Raw genomic sequence first — 17824 nt, forward strand, 5'->3', positions numbered from 1 at the left:
CACAATGACATGCAGAAAGTGGTCAAATGTAACACATGTTATATTTGGGATTTCACTTTCTCAGTTAAGTACAAATTCTAGTACTTTTATTGGGTTGAGTCCCATCCGGGATTCGAACCCACAACCTCAGAGTCAGGCGTCTAACCAACTCAGCCAGTTGTCCGACGGCAGTATGTGCGTAGTAAGGCGTTATGGATCGAGGTCGAGGTCGAGGGGTCAAATCAGGAAATGTGTTGCTTATCTGAATTTCCGTTTGTCGTATCTTATTAGACTACCGGTGTCCGGAACGTCTTACACCACAGCAGATGGCTTCAACATTGGAGATACTCAAATATTGTTGTTGCAGTTTACGTCAAGATTGCATGTATGTACTCACATGCACGCGCAGGTTCCATACAAAAGTGCTAATTTTAGTTTAGGAGCTCTCATTTCTACATACAAGAGTGCCACAGTCAATTTTTTTATCTCCTAAGTAGGACGTAGCTATATTCAAATACCACGTAACTGGCACAATAAGAATACAAATTCCCTGTGATGGCATTAATATCCAAGTCGGGGTTAGAGGTCAAATTCCAAGATTCTTGAAACGTCCGATTCAACACTGATGTCAGCGATGTCCATCGGAGACTCACGACAGGTGTCAAGCGCCGGTATGGAGCTTGATATTCCTGTTAGGAGCTTCGAAGTGACGTCAATGTTAATTAGTTTAATTGACAATAAAATAGAGGAATATAATTAATTTGACATTGAAAGTATATTTATATTACTTTGGACTGCCGTGTCGTTACACGGACTGGACACAATGGAAAGGTTTGACCAGCAGTAAAACAACTGTTACCAAGTCAAGCCTTTGTTTGATCATGTCAGTTAACCAAGCTAAGGTTAGTTTCCTTTTCACAGTAATACAACCGTTTGACATTACGCCAGGGTGAAGTTGCGACTATTGCTTAAGGTTCTACCCTAGGTTATTCTCAATTAACGCTGGTTAATTCAGATTGACTCTAATCTTCAATTAGGTGACTCAATCACTTAATTTAATTTAATTTAAAATTTAATTTAAGAAAATAAATACACAAGCAATGGGAAATTGTGCCAAGTCGCCGTTTTAGTTATGCTCTGGAGTTTGGACTCTCTCATCCGGTCACAGAAGTCGATGATATCCGACTGAAACAAAAATGCTTAGTGGAGATTAGTAAATCATATTTTACATATTGCCCCATATCTTTTTTCGTCGTTTCAGTCTGTAAGGAACCCATTCAGTAGCTAGGCCGAGGAAACACGACGAAACTTTATTCCTCAGATCTTTCTTAGACATGAATATTTGAACTGGCTCAAAGAATTATTCACTGTCACAATATGAAACGCGACATTAGGTCAATACGCATTTTCACTCATAACTATACGTTTTCAATTTATAACAAAATGCATCAAGGCGGTATCTTGATGTTATTCATAGTTTCATCTCGAGAAGCATAGGTTGTTGGAGACCAAATCTAATCGTAATTCTCAGACGAAAACATGCTACGGTCTCTTATGAAATCCTTGTTCTGTTCTACCGTGAGCACCGGTGGTCATGTCGTCTAAGGCGACACAGTTCGTTGTGGTGGGGACGTGGGGTAGGTAGCATAGTGGTTAAAGCGTTCGCTCGTCACGCCGAAAACCCGGGTTCGATTCCTGTGTGTGAATCCCATTTCTGGTGTCCTCCACCGCGATTGTTGCTGGAATATTGCTAAAAGCGGCGTAAAACTAAACTCACTCACTCAGTTTGCTGTGCTGTGTTGCTTGGGAATGACAGAAACTTAGGATCGTGGGTTCGGTTCCCGGATCTCCTGCACCATGTTTCTAGATGTGTCACTATCACGCCCGTGTTTGTGGATTCACGGAAGCAACTGAGGTTTTGTCTTCAATATATCGTGACAAGCCGTGTTGTAACTGGAGCGACGTTACCCGCAAGTGACTCACTCACTCACTGATGTATATGTTGTGTTCCCAGGAGTTACATGCTGACAATGCCGAGTGTGTTGGAGGTGGGGAAACAACAGAAGATCTGTCTGACACTGTACAAACACCGCCGAATGGACGTGTACTACTCCCTGAAGGCTAACAAGAAGCGCTACTTCTACCAGAGACAGAAATACAGGCGAGGTAAGGAACTGTAGCTACCAGAGACAGAAGTACAGGCGAGGTAAGGAACTGTAGCTACCAGAGACAGAAGTACAGGCGAGGTAAGGAACTGTAGCTACCAGAGACAGAAGTACAGGCGAGGTAAGGAACTGTAGCTACCAGAGACAGAAGTACAGGCGAGGTAAGGAACTGTAGCTACCAGAGACAGAAGTACAGGCGAGGTAAGGAACTGTAGCTACCAGAGACAGAAGTACAGGCGAGGTAAGGAACTGTAGCTACCAGAGACAGAAGTACAGGCGAGGTAAGGAACTGTAGCTACCAGAGACAGAAGTACAGGCGAGGTAAGGAACTGTAGCTACCAGAGACAGAAGTACAGGCGAGGTAAGGAACTGTAGCTACCAGAGACAGAAGTACAGGCGAGGTAAGGAACTGTAGCTACCAGAGACAGAAGTACAGGCGAGGTAAGGAACTGTAGCTACCAGAGACAGAAGTACAGGCGAGGTAAGGAACTGTAGCTACCAGAGACAGAAGTACAGGCGAGGTAAGGAACTGTAGCTACCAGAGACAGAAGTACAGGCGAGGTAAGGAACTGTAGCTACCAGAGACAGAAGTACAGGCGAGGTAAGGAACTGTAGCTACCAGAGACAGAAGTACAGGCGGGGTAAGGAACTGTAGCTACCAGAGACAGAAGTACAGGCGAGGTAAGGAACTGTAGGTACCAGAGACAGAAGTACAGGCGAGGTAAGGAACTGTAGCTACCAGAGACAGAAGTACAGGCGGGGTAAGGAACCGTAACTACCAGAGACAGAAGTACAGGCGAGGTAAGGAACTGTAGCTACCAGAGACAGAAGTACAGGCGAGGTAAGGAACTGTAGGTACCAGAGACAGAAGTACAGGCGAGGTAAGGAACTGTAGCTAGCAGAGACAGAAGTACAGGCGGGGTAAGGAACTGTAGCTACCAGAGACAGAAGTACAGGCGAGGTAAGGAACTTATAACAACGTTTCTTGTCACGATAGATTTTTCACTTTGAGATTCTTTCTTCATTATTCAACTACAGCTTCAGAAAACACACGACTAAAACAACATCGAAATAAACGAATAAACATTGAAGTGAATTTCTACCTTGTTTTTTTATGTAATGTTCACTACTGGGAAAACTATTCAACTGTTAACGTTGAATAGAACGTTAAGACAACGTAAAATCCGTTAGCATGAAATAAATATCCTTATGGAGACGTTAAAATGACCTGTCATAAAGTCAGGCTACAACGTAAATGGGAGTCCACAGAATAACGAAAGCATAACGTTTTGACAATGTGAAATTGTTAGCTGATATGTCATACACTGCAGAGTGAGTGTAGTTTTACGCCGCACTCAGTAATATTACATAATACACACTGTCAGCAATACACATACATGGCTGTGCAATACACACAAATGACTGTGCAATACACACACATGACTGTGCAATACACACAAATGACTGTGCAATACACATACATGGCTGTACAATACACCCGATATGCTTTACATAATATAGTACCCTACGTAATCAGTAGGTTCTGACGCATTAAGTATTGTCTATTGTAAATAGCGTTGAGTATCCAGGCCTTTGAACTGTTCGAGAGGCATTCTAGAAGTTGTAAGCAATAGGAATGACAAGTGTCATTCGCTATTGTACAACAAAGAGGTTGATCATCCATAAGCACTTGTCATTCCTATCGAGGGCTTTGACTGAAGAGCGTTAGATTTACAGAGAATATTTACAAAAAATAAGTTCAGTGCAATAATATGTCTCTATGTCACAGGCCAGGGTGGATGCATCACCTTTACAATCCCCCCGGATCTGGGCGGGATTCGACACAAGCTGTCCATGGCAATGATCGGCCCCAGACGCATGAGGGAGCACAAGTCGCACACCTTCACACCGCAACCACAACAGAGAACCACCTTCATCCACTCGGACAAACCCATCTACAAGCCGGGGCAGCTGGGTAGATTTAACATGTTATATTTTACACTTTCTCAGATTCTAGTACATTTCTTGGGTTGTGTCCCATCTCTGATTCGAACCCATACTGTCTGGGTCAGGCACCCAACCACCTGCACACAAAGGCAGCATTCTAATCTACCCAACCTCCGTGGCAACTGGTAGTCTAGACCACGGAGTTTGAGTACCACTCTGACAGGTGTAAATTGGCACGGCCAAAAGCGATGAACACACAATGCCACTTACAATGCGGTAATTCCGTTTTTAAGGCATTTTGTGGTCACTTGAAGCATGAACGGGTAGGTAGAATGTGATATCTTGACAGGCCTTGCTACCTGTATATTTGATTGTCTAATTGTCGAACAAACCCTTGTTACATAAACTGTCGCCCCCTAGACAGCGTCCAGTATGGTGCTATCACTACAGGAATATCTTTTCACACTAAGAGATGTTACAGTTCCTATCTTCATGTTCCAGTGAGAATCAGAGTCATGACCATCGACTCCGAACTGATGCCAAGCACAGACAAGGTAAGCATTTACATATTCATCCGACATCCCCTGGTTAACGTGTTTGATCGCTGCACCGAACACCCGGGTTCGATTCCCAACATGGGTACAGTGTGTGGAGTTCGGTGTCCCTCGCCCAGTTTCAGTTCCTTAAAACGATTGCTTCGTTCGTTTTCCCTGCTTTACTTCAATTTTCCTTTCTCGTTGGTTCACGACTGTCAGATAAACAAAGGTTGCGACCTGCCAAATTGCCTAAAAGGTCTCATTGTGGTTCATATTTGTATCCTTAAACTGGGCCAGGATGCCCTGATCGAATATGTGTTCCGATTATGATCCATGCTCGGTCATCATACTTTGCTCGTGTTTTCACCTCTGAGACGTGTCTGTATTGAAGGGAGGGTATATATTACTTACAATACAATACAATCATTGTGTTTTTGTTAGTTAAGAATAATTACATTATCAATTTCTTTGCAGATATCACTCGTTCGGATAATCACACCAAATGACGTCATCATGAAACAATGGCGAGATCTCGACAATAAAAAGGGTAAAGTATAAAGTCAACTGTATAAAGTAAACTGTATTAAAGTCAATGCATACACTTCATACACTCAATAATTTCTTTGAAGCACGTTTCTGTATGCTACATCGAATCGATTTCAACATACTCCTTGACACAGTGGTCCTTGGTGGACAAGTGGTCGAGAAAATTATTAATATTGTTCAAATTTAAACCAGGTTAGCCTAGTAGTTAAAGTGTTTCCTCGACACGCTGAAGAGCGGGGTACGATTCCGAAGATGAAAAACTGTGTGCTCTACTTTCCTGGCATCCTCCGTCATGATGTTGATGGCTATATATAGTATATTAGTTAGCTCAAGAGGAACAAGACATTATGACAAACTGCCTGTTGCAGGAATGGTGACTCTAGAGTTCCAGCTGGCGGCAGAACCAGTTCTTGGAGACTGGGTTATTTTGACGGAGATTGGAGGCAAGGAAACGCGAGCAAAGTTCGAAGTCGCTGAATACGGTATGTGATGAAGTTTGACCACAGTATAACCTTGTTGTTGTGTAAACCCTATTCTTTGAGCGGTAATGTTAGACGATACATATTACAGGGGCATACCTTCGTATGCATGCTTGTATTGCTCTGTGGGCGGCGAAAGATGATAGTTCTGGATGTTCGATAATCGGAGAGGAAGAGAGAAAGCTCATTAAACAAAAAGTGGCGGTAGCATCTTAAAGTGAGTAGATTAAATGCTCGTAAGAAAAATGTTTTAGTTTGATAGTAATTTCAAAGATAGGGGACATGTTGTCTTTGTGACGCGGGAAGTAAACGATTTTGATGTGTGAGTATGATACGTTGGCGTAGATTCATCATCATGTCAAACCTGACCTGTTTGGTGCAGGGCTGTCAGTGAACCACGTGCGTGTTTTGTATAGACAGACAGGGCTATCAGTGAACCACGTGCGTGTTTTGTACTGACAGACACAGGGCTATCAGTGAACCACGTGCGTGTTTTGTACTGACAGACACAGGGCTATCAGTGAACCACGTGCGTGTTTTGTACTGACAGACACAGGGCTATCAGTGAACCACGTGCGTGTTTTGTATAGACAGACACAAGGCTATCAGTGAACCACGTGCGTGTTTTGTACTGACAGACACAGGGCTATCAGTGAACCACGTGCGTGTTTTGTACTGACAGACACAAGGCTATCAGTGAACCACGTGCGTGTTTTGCACTGACAGAAACAGGGCTATCAGTGAACCACGTGCTTGTTTTGTATAGACAGACACAAGGCTATCAGTGAACCACGTGCGCGTTTTGTACTGACAGACACAGGGCTATCAGTGAACCACGTGCGTGTTTTGTACTGACAGACACAAGGCTATCAGTGAACCACGTGCGTGTTTTGCACTGACAGAAACAGGGCTATCAGTGAACCACGTGCTTGTTTTGTACTCTCAGACTCAGGGCTATCAGTGAACCACGTGCGTGTTTTGTACTGACAGACACAGGGCTAATTAACAGTGAACTATGTGCGTGTTTTGTACTGACAGACACAGGGCTATCAGTGAACCACGTGCTTGTTTTGTATAGACAGCCACAGGGCTATCAGTGTACCACGTGCGTGTTTTATATAGACAGCCACAAGGCTATCAGTGAACCACGTGCGTGTTTTGTACTCTCAGACTCAGGGCTATCAGTGAACCACGTGCGTGTTTTGTATAGACAGCCACAAGGCTATCAGTGAACCACGTGCGTGTTTTGTACTCTCAGACACAGGGCTATCAGTGAGCCACGTGCGTGTTTTGTACTGACAGACACAGAGCTAATTAACAGTGAACTACGTGCGTGTTTTGTACTGACAGACACAGGGCTATCAGTGAACCACGTGCGTGTTTTGTACTGACAGACACAGGGCTATCAGTGAACCACGTGCTTGTTTTGTACTGCAACATTAGAAGCATTACTGTATATGGCAGCGTGATGGAGGTTGTTTAGTTACGCTATGGATTAGTCCTATTTCATGAGATCACGAGATGACATTCATATTCGACAATGAAACTGCACCGCATCAGTGTGTTTCAGTGCTGCCCAAGTTCTCCATCATCGTGACGCCCCCGACACGAGTAAACGAAAAGACGGAGCAGATTGAAGGGGAGGTGTGCTCCAAGTAAGTGGGACAATATATTTCTTTCGGAAAAACTTTGTGTCATATAGCGAGATGTCCAGGGGCTACACGGCAAGTTCAGTCCTTCTTGCGAAGGAGTGACTTACATTGAGGATCAGCCGGTCAGTCTGCTGTCATTGAATATGAATAGTAGACGGCGAAGGGACATTTGTGCAATAAGACTACAACTTCCACATGCAATCCCGAACAAAACAAATATGCATATGTTGAGCCTTGTAAAGATGTCGTAATTGTCACATGCGTGTCCTAGCTGACTCTGTGTCATCGTGCCCCCACGACGTAGGCCATTGCTTGTGTGCTTTTAATATCAGTCACTGGTTTGTCAGTAGTTGGCCATTACTGACCGATGCGAAGTACATTCTCTTGCTCACTCATTCCAAGGAGGTGGCTTATCTGTGTCCATTACAGCTCCCTCCTACTCTGTTACCTACCTAACTCGTTACCTACTCTGTCGCCATGGTAACACAGGTGTATTGTTTCAGGTACACGTACGGGCAACCTGTGAAGGGCAAGATTATGGTGGACACATGCATCACCGAGTTGTCCCAGACATACGGCACAGGCAAGAAGCCATGCGCAGTCATACACGGGGAGGTAAGGGAGCGATTGTGTCTGTCTAGATTGTCAAGAGATACCGTGTGTATCTGGGCAAGGTTGTCAGGAGGTACCGTGTGAATCTGTGGTTATATTGTCAGGATGTACCGTGTGTATCTGGGCAAGATTGTCAGGAGGTACCGTGTGTATCTGTGGCAAGATTGTCAGGATGTACCGTGTGTATCTGGGCTAGATTGTCAGGAGGTACCGTGTGTATCTGGGCAATATTGTCAGGAGGTACCGTGTATCTGGGCAAGATTGTCAGGATGTACCGTGTGTATCTGGGCAAGATTGTCAGGAGGTACCGTGGTCAGCAAGATTGTCAGGAGGTATCTTGTGTATCTGGGCAAGATTGTCAGGATGTACCGTGTGTATCTGGGCACGATAGTCAGGATGTATCATGTGTATATGGGGCATGATTGTCAGGAGATACCGTGTGTATCTGTGGTAATATTGTCAGGAGGTATCTTGGTGTATCTGGGCAGGATTGCCAAGATTGCCCGTGTGTATCTGTGGTTATATTGTCAGGAGGTACCGATCTGGTACCGTGTGTATCTGTGGTAAAATTGTCAGTCAGGAGGTACCGAAGGTATTGTATCTGTCGTTATATTGTCAGGAGGTATCTTGTGTATCTGGGCTACCGTGTGTATCTGGGCTTGATTGTCAGGAGGTACCGAGTGCACCTGGGAAGATTGTCAGGGTGTACCCTGTGCATATGGGCAAGATTGATAGGAGGTACCGTGTGTATCTGGGCTAGATTGTCAGGACATACAGTGTGTATCTGGGCAAGATTGTCAGGGTGTACCGTGTGTATCTGGGCAAGATTGTCAGGAGGTACCGTGTGTATCTGGGCAAGATTGTCAGAAGGTACCGTGTGTATCTGTGGCAGTTTTGTCAGGAGGTACCGTGAGTATCTGGGCAAGATTGTCAAGAGGTACCGTGTGTATCTGGCAAGATTGTCAGGAGGTACTGCGTGTATCTGGGCAAGTTTGTCAAGAGGTACCGTGAGTATCTGGGCAAGATTGCCAAGAGGTACCGTGTGTATCTGGCAAGATTGTCAGGAGGTAGCGTGAGTATCTGGGCAAGATTCCAAGAGGTACCGTGTGTATCTTGCAAGATTGTCAGAAGGTACTGCGTGTATCTGGGCAAGTTTGTCAGGAGGTACCGTGAGTATCTGGACAAGATTGTCAAGAGGTACCGTGTGTATCTGGCAAGATTGTCAGGAGGTACTGCGTGTATCTGGGCAAGTTTGCCAAGAGGTACCGTGTGTATCTGGCAAGTTTGTCAGGAGGTACCGTGAGTATCTGGGCAAGATTGCCAGGAGGTACCGTGTGTATCTGTGTTTACGTATATTGTATATTGTCAGGAGGTACCGCGTGTATCTGGGCTAAATTGTCAGGAGGTACTGTGTGCATTTGGGGCTAGATTGTCAGGAGGTGCCGTATGTGTCTATGGCTAGATTGTCTGGAATATCGCACGTACCTTGGGCTTCAGTAGCAATCTAGGGTTAGATTGACAAGGGCTGTCTTGCGAATTTGTGTCTATGTTGTCAAGAATTGCCCTGTGTATGTCGGGCTACAGTGTGCATCTTTTGCTAGATTGACAGTAGATGTGCATCGGGTGCTAGACTGCCAATAGCTGTCTCGTGTACCTGTGCTGGATTGTCAATAGCTGCCACGTGTGTCTGTTTGTGCAATATGTATGTCTGCATCAACAAGAGCTTGTTTGCATCTAATTGCTAGCATGCGCGTTGTCATTAGAAATGTATTAATACTGTACATTTGTTAGTATTGAGTAAATTATGTTGTATCATGTTGACAATACATGTCCTGTTTTAGATAAATGGCTGCTTTACCTACTCATTTGCCACCTCCATCCTGAGACCTTACTTCGAAAACCGCTACAACTACCTCAAACTCAGCACCTTCGTGGCCATATTTGAAGAGGCGACTGGTATGTTTGCAATTAACACTCGTATCTTTCCGTAACAATCAGGTCTTCATTCGGTTTGTTCCGAAAGACAACCTGGTTACAAACTGTGTATGTGAATGATATTCATACGTATATCCTTGTTTTGATTTCCTTTGATTTGACAGATCTTCAAACAACCATGTAGAATGGAGAGGACTTTTGCAGTTTAGTTTTTTAGCCTGTGTGTATTTTTAGGTCTGCTGGTTAACCAGACTGTTGACGGCCCAGTCATTAAAAGGTTTGCGGTGAAAGTTGACATCAAGTCCTATACGAGGAAGTTTTTCAAACCGCTCTTGCCATTTGAATTCAGGGTAAGGATGAAACACTTTTGCTATTTATAAAAGTACGACAAGTGCGGCGTAAAACTAAACTCACTCACTCACTCTTTCTGTTAAACGGGTAGCTGGAAAAGATTAATCACGTTACACGCCGGTTCGCAGTTGGCACTATTTGACGCCGACCGTGTGCTTCTCTTTGACAGCATTGCATTATCCCCGAAGATGGGTTCAGCTGTCTTTGATGCAGAGAAACCATATCCTTAAATCAGTCACCGTGAATGAGAAATTCAACACAGAGTCCAGTGTTTTCAGTGTGTTGTCACGTTTCAGGCTCTAGTTACCGGGGATGATGGCAAGCCTGTCTCACGTCTGATGATGACGCTATCCAGCAAGCAGACGGGTTTCTCTGGGAAAATTATGACCGACAATAAAGGCTTTGCATCTTATTTCTTCACTCGGCTTGGTACAGAAAAAGCACTGGTTATATTTGAGGTAGGTTTCTATGTAATTATTAGCTATTTCCGCTCAACGCAATATGGTTAGACAATACCGAAGAGACGAAAAATGAGAACTCCTTCAACATTTGACCTACTATCAGATAAACCGTTATTGTACTTTTGTTTCCTAGTAACAAACAGTGGTACTTGATACTGATTCTGACAGACATAATGGAAGGACGATTTTTTTCTTTTGTGATTCCAGCTTTTAGCAGACGACACTGAAAATCGAAATCCAAGCACCTTCTACGTGGCTCAGTGGTTTTCGCCAAGTGACAGTTACTTGGAAATTCAGCCAATCAGCAAAGCCCTTTCTGTTGGACTTGGACCAATCCCCATCTATATGACCAAACCCCCAACGACACCATTTCGTGTTGTTGCGCAGGTAACTGATATCATTTGAAAGTATTTGTATTCATTATGTACTACGAGTGATTAGGCCACAGGTTTCGTTTGGGCTCACGAATGTTTGGTCGACAAAATAGAAAAAGTAAAATATCCAGTTTGAATTACTTGTCTTTCCCAAGTCCACACATGACATAAGATACGACTAATATGATCGTGAGGGAAAGGTCGCTGACCTGTTTATCACATTATGCATCTCATCAAATCTCAGTTGAGTAGATCGATGCTCATGATGTGAACAACACATGACATAAGATACGACTAATATGATCGTGAGGGAAAGGTCGCTGACCTGTTTATCACATTATGCATCTCATCAAATCTCAGATGAGTAGATCGATGCTCATGATGTGAACCACTGAATTGTCTGGTCCAGACTCGACTATTACAGATCGCTGTCATATAGCTGGATTACTGCTCAGAGCAAGAAAGTGAAGAAAAAAAAGAAACCTAAAAAATCCCTCCCCCCCCAAAAAAAAAAAAATAAATAAAAAATAAATAAATAAATAAATAAATATATATATATAAAATCAAATGAACAACAAAAAACAAAAACAAACAAAAGACACACACATAAAAAACAAATAATGAAAACAATCTAGCCTAAATATTAGTACTGACCACCATAATTATTAATCAAAATTATAAGGGAACAAATATTTTGAAATATGTTTGTACTCATGACTTGTTTTCAAATGTTATTGAAGATTATGAGTCGAGGGCGCATCGTACACCACAGCAACAACCGGTACAAAGTTAGAAAGAACCCGGATGGATCCTACAGGACCAGCCCGCCCTGGTGTACTAAGCTGAAACATTGTGAGTTGATGTGGGATAGCTTCCAGTGAGGAACCATGTCTATGTGCCGTCAGCCACTTCATTAGTGTCATTAATTAGATATTAATTATCTATTTACAACAATATTTTTCCCATTCGCTATTCCTTATTATTGGTAATCTATGCACCTCTGTACTGATTTACAATTAGAGCACCCAATGGTAAATTTATACATAATTAAGACAAACGTGCCATGTTGCCAACAAGCATCATATGTCGATATATCATGCTAAATCAACTGATACATAATAGAGGTATGAGAATAACTGGCGTTCTTAAACTACTTTTGATCAGTATACAATGACGTTAGCACGTTTTTACTACCGACCGGTAAATTAATGTTAATTTATGCACACGGTTTATGAAGATACTATGCACATATCTGCCTTTCATGTAGTCAACAGAATACAATTATACGAATATTTTGTACATTAAGAATATTAGTTTGTTGAAATTTATTAAAATATACCCCTGGAGACAACATAAACACAAATAATATCCAATAGTCACACCGTCCCCATGACAACTAGTTCCTCTTGTGAACAATGACACCAGATTACGTCTGCAGGTGCTGCCAGTAAGAAGTTTTCCCCCGACGTCCCGAGCTTCAACGTCTACGTGAACGTCACCTGTTCAATGGCGCCGGAGGCAACGTTGCTGGTCTACTACCTCACCAACAACGGTGAAGTCGTTGCAGACGCCGAGACCTTCAAGGTGGAGCAGTGTTTCTTGAATCCGGTAAGAATCACTCACTATATTCAATACCTTAAACCTTTCGAATGTTGTAACCCTGATTCTTGAGCAAGAGTCGTGTGACGCCCTTTGTAATCTTCGTAGAAAGAGCATGCTCGACTGTACCTCAAAAGTAGACACCGAGGGCTAGAGCTGCTGAAATATGCCCGACAGTTGACTATTGCATTGTTAAAGCAATCCTTTAGGTCGTAAAACGAGATATGTTCATACACAAGACAAGTTTTGTGCATCACTTAGTTGAGGGGGCGGTGAGGTAGCCTAGTGGTTAAAGCGTTTTCTCGTCACGCCGAAGGCCCGGGTTCGATTCCCCAAATGGGTACAATTTGTGAAGCCCATTTCTGGTGTCCCTCGCCATGATATTGCTGGAATATTGCTAAAAACGGCGTATTACCATACTCAGTCAGTCACTTAGTTGACTTGTTTATATACCGTGGCACAGTTACGTGCACTGTCGGGAAATAAGTGTCGAGAACTTCTCGCATACCCTGTGGTGTGATGTGTATGCTTGCAGGTGAAGATGGCGTTCACGCCGTCCAAGGAGTACCCTGGCTACCCGACCCAGCTGTCACTGTCTGCGGCCCCAGGCTCTCTCTGCATGGTGGGGGGTCGTCGATCAGAGCGTCTACCTACTCGGAGGAAAGAACCAGATCACGCCGAAACAGGTGCGCGCATGCGCGTGTATGTGTAGAGGAATCAGTTTAAATTTTCTAAACATGTAATAACAGGATATTACATATACGCCTTATAGACAAATAAATTAGGTTCCAAATTAGGATGAAAGCAAAATCAAACCTCTGCAACTATGTATCAAAGCGTAGAATTTTAAAGCATTACAATGATATATTCTACACAATCAGGTTGTCTGGAGGCATGGTTTTGTGTTTATTGTGCAAACCAAACTCTCGTCTATCTGCAAGCCCTTTAACAACATATTATAAGTCAATATCTGGACTACGATGTGAGCCGTGAATCACAGATTATAACTGAAATATATATCTGAATAAATTAAACAAGGATGAATAAGTTGCCGAGTGACGAGAGGATTTCGGCACAAGATATGAAAGTATCGCCACAATGGGGTTTTAAATCCTATCACTATATGATGCCATCTAAAACATTCGAACGTCGGGAAGTTGGGGAGATAAATACGCTCGTTTTTTATCCATGTGCTAATATAATGTGCACTGGCGTATTGAAATAATGTATATTGCGAGGGGGAACATTTTGCGGAACAGTTATAATCGTCTGTAATCAGCTGGAAATACTCTCAATGCAGACCAACTAACATCCTTAACCAGAAACAGTTTTTCCTTCTGTTTGTCTGAACCAAACCCTTTAATTTGAATGAGTAATATTGTCAGGTGAGCCAAGTTGATAAATCGTCATGGTCAAAAGTTTAACCTTGTATGAACTTTCACCTCTGTTTGGTGTGTAACGACGTATTGTATTGCCAGCTGTTCTCACCCCTGGAACGCTACAACGCTGACCCCACCAAGCAATTCATCAGCGAGGATGCAGTCACGCAATATTGCATTGAATGGCTGAAGAGAACTGGTCTCTCCAACTCCGATGAAATAGGTGACCATTCAAGAAACAAATCTTATTTTGATAATTGTCGTTTTCGTTAAAATTGAACTTATTACCAACGGCTCCACAATGCTGCACGTCGTACACGCAGGGAGTCAAACTTGGGCCTTCGACGATATAAGATGACACAATAATCACCAGGCCAGTTATCCGCCCCTATATGAATAGGACACGTCCAAGCCCTTACACATCTTGCAGAGAGACTCACGGTGGGGTCGTAGTCATATCAAACAGACATGTGTTCACTAAACATCTAGATCGCAGCTCGCAGAGTGAACAATGGAGACGTCACTATATGCTTAGTAATACATAACGAAATATATAGTTATTATTCTTCATGGATGCCTATAGCGATGTGTGACATGAGGGCTTCGATTTGGGATATCTGTCACCATACTGGAAACCTTTAAACATCATAATCAGACATTTAGTTTCCTGTTTTTCTCATCATATCCCAACTGCATAGGTCGATGCTCATGCTGTTGATCACTGGGGTGTCTGGTCGATACTCGATTATTTACAGACCTACGCCATATAGCTGGAATATTGCACAGTGCGGCGTCAAACAACAAACCGAACAACTAACAAAACCTATTTTTCTTACACTTCGAACGTCAAGAGAAAATTAAGTGTCAGCAAGTCTGTGACTCAAGACGAATCTTGTCTTCTCACTACATTGGTTTAGAACACAGACGTTGTTTACAGGCCTTACAAATAGAGTTAGAATGTTAGTGACTGGAAATGGAACTACAGTATTTCCACCACTATATCTATACAACTAAATATGTCGAAATGCGAACGCTTCCAGGCACCTATATATCCACTATTTCACTGTTATTGTTTCAGCCATACCGCATTACTCCTACTACACAGCCAGGAGTACATACAAGTACATAACAGATTATGTCGACTCGAACATGGCGTTCCTGGTGAGTGGATTCATGAATCGGTTCAACATACTTGAGAAAACATAACTTGAGTGAGTATGGTTTTACGCCGCTTTTAGCAATATTCCAGCAATATCACGGCAGGGGACACCAGAAATGGGCTTCACACATTGTACCCATGTGGGGAATCGAACCCGGGTCTTCGGCGTGACGAGTGAACGCCTTAACCACTAGGCTACCCCATCGCCCCAAAATAATCTTAGAACAAATATTGTGGAACTATGGAATTCATTAGGTGATGATTACAAACTACAATCCAGTGACTCAGTAAATGTTGGTAAAGAATATTCTGTAGATACCGGTAAATGTTGGTAAAGAATATTCTGTGGATACCGGTAAATATTGGTAAAGAATATTCTGTGGTTACCTTTTAATATTGGTAAAGAACATTCTGTGGTTACCGGTAAATGTTGGCAAAGAATATTCTGTGGATACCGGTAAATGTTGGTAAAGAATATTCTGTGTCTACCGGTAAATGTTGGTAAAGAATATTCTGTGGATATCGGTAAATGTTGGTAAGGTTTGAATAGAACAAATAGATAAATTTGGTAAAGAGCGAAGCTGAAGTGTTAAGAACACACGAAGAAGACTAGGGGTTTTTGGAAGCGTGGACAGATGTTGTTGGACAATACGCGCGTGATTAATGTGTGTTTCTGAATCATGTGTTTGGGGACTGATTATGAAGTCTGGATGTTTGTGACTGATCACAACACACAACGAGCGTGTTCAGGTATAACCATGTTGGTGTTCCCCAGGTATCGTCACTGAGTACAGTTGGTCCTCTGACGCTGGACTCGAGGCCGTGTAGGAAGGAACACTCATTCAGGTACTACCGGGGCCGGAGGTCTGTGGACGACGAGTGGCAGTCGGATGGCCCCGGATTTGCGGGGTCAGGTGATGATGACAGTGCTGACGACGTTGAAGAGGGTGAGCGGGGAGACAATAACGGTAGCTCGTCACGGCATCCATAACATCTGTCTAATAATGAATTTGTTTAATCGAACATTTGCAAACATCACAATAAGTCCAAGTATGTTATGTTTTAAAACATTTCACATATACATTTAATATTTAAACATAATATAACGTTTAGGATGCAAACTCTTTGTCCTTGAATTTTCGATATTTTATTGAGTAAAGGGGCTATTTTCAGCAAGCGTTCAATTACCTGCGGAACATTCAAAATATATGTAGTGTACATTATTCCTGGAGGAGAAAACACAGTCATGTGTCCAGTGCTGCTGCTCTCTTCAAACATTTAGCACGAGGTCGTTATGGAGTAGGCTCCCATTGAGATTCCAGATCACATCACGTCCTCAGTTTTAGGTTTTAGTTTAGAAGCTGACAAAAATAGGATAGGGTGATCACAAAGTCTGCATTCACTGATAGTGATTGTTACCAGCACACGTCATTCCTGAGTACAGGGTACCTCGTGCATTTGACGAGTCGTCCTGTCAGAACTGCGAAGTTCGGACCATACGCTGGCGCATATTTTAATATTGTAGCATACATTATTGGAGCGTTTTGTTAGATATAATTATGTCCAGAAGAAGAGATAGTATGTGTGTCAATTGTACCCAATTTCGTATAAGGCAATTGTATTTTCATTTTCCAGAAGAAGCTGCAGACTCAAAGAAAAAGACAGTAGCATTGAGACAGTTCTTCCCCGAGACCTGGCTGTGGGACCTGGAGATCATTGGGTAGGTAGGACGCCAGTGGGGATCTTGGGTTATAGGGAGATCATTGGGTATGTAGGACGCCAGTGGGGATCTTGTGCTATTGGGAGATCATTGGGTAGGTAGGACGCCAGTGAGGATCTTGTGCCCTTGGGAGATCATTGGGTAGGTAGGACGCCAGTGAGCATCTTGAGGATCTTGTGCTATTGGGAGATCATTGGGTAGGTAGGACGCCAGTGAGGATCTTGTGCTATTGGGAGATCATTGGGTAGGTAGGACGGCAGTGAGGATCTTGTGCTATTGGGAGATCATTGGGTAGGTAGGATGCCAGTGGGGATCTTGTGCTATTGGGAGATCATTGGGTACATAGGACGCCAGTGAGGATCTTTTACTAGTAGCACCCTGATGGGGTTTCCTGGTCTAAAGGTTGATTATTGGGCAGGTAGGTAGGCAGGTAAGTAAGTATGTAGCTACTGGGGATCCTGAGGTCTCCAGGTACACCCGGTGGGGTTTCCTGGTCTAAGGGTTGGTCACTGGGTAGGTAGGCAGGCAGATACGTAGCTACTGGGGATCCTAGGGTCTCCAGATAGCAACCCGGTGGGGTTTCCTAGTCTAAAGGTTGGTCATTCGGTAGGTAGGCAGGTAAGTAAGTAGGTATGTAGCTACTGGGGATCCTGGGGTCTCCAGGTATTACCCCGATTGGGTTTCCTAGTCTAAAGGTTGGTCATTGGGTAGGTAGGCAGGTAGGTATGTAGCTACTGGGGATCCTGGGGTCTCCAGGTAGCATCCCGGTGGGGTTTCCTAGTCTAAAGGTTGATCATTAGGTAGGTAGGCAGGCAGGTAAGAAGGTATGTAGCTACTGGGGATCAGGGGGTCTCCAGGTAGCACCCTGGTGGGGTTTCCTAGTCTAAAGGTTGATCACTGGGTAGGTAGGCAGGCAGATAAGTAGGTATG

At 43.4% G+C, this 17824-nt stretch overlaps 1 protein-coding gene across 1 annotated transcript in view; it reads left to right on the forward strand.

Moving 5' to 3' along the window:
• LOC124268095 (alpha-2-macroglobulin-like) overlaps positions 1-17824 on the forward strand; it is a 42281-nt gene that overhangs the window by 4468 nt on the left and 19989 nt on the right. The window contains 19 exon segments of the mRNA XM_046703113.1: positions 1994-2145; positions 3934-4119; positions 4593-4645; positions 5102-5174; positions 5542-5655; positions 7223-7307; positions 7808-7919; positions 9758-9872; positions 10086-10201; positions 10499-10660; positions 10871-11050; positions 11778-11889; positions 12476-12645; positions 13172-13261; positions 13263-13322; positions 14115-14238; positions 15094-15176; positions 15950-16121; positions 16810-16894. Coding sequence (XP_046559069.1) covers positions 1994-2145; positions 3934-4119; positions 4593-4645; positions 5102-5174; positions 5542-5655; positions 7223-7307; positions 7808-7919; positions 9758-9872; positions 10086-10201; positions 10499-10660; positions 10871-11050; positions 11778-11889; positions 12476-12645; positions 13172-13261; positions 13263-13322; positions 14115-14238; positions 15094-15176; positions 15950-16121; positions 16810-16894 — 2244 coding nt within the window.

This window comes from Haliotis rubra, unplaced genomic scaffold (genome assembly GCF_003918875.1).
Source record: "Haliotis rubra isolate DU_JTF1 unplaced genomic scaffold, ASM391887v1 Scf136, whole genome shotgun sequence".
Taxonomy (NCBI): Eukaryota; Metazoa; Mollusca; class Gastropoda; order Lepetellida; family Haliotidae; genus Haliotis; species Haliotis rubra.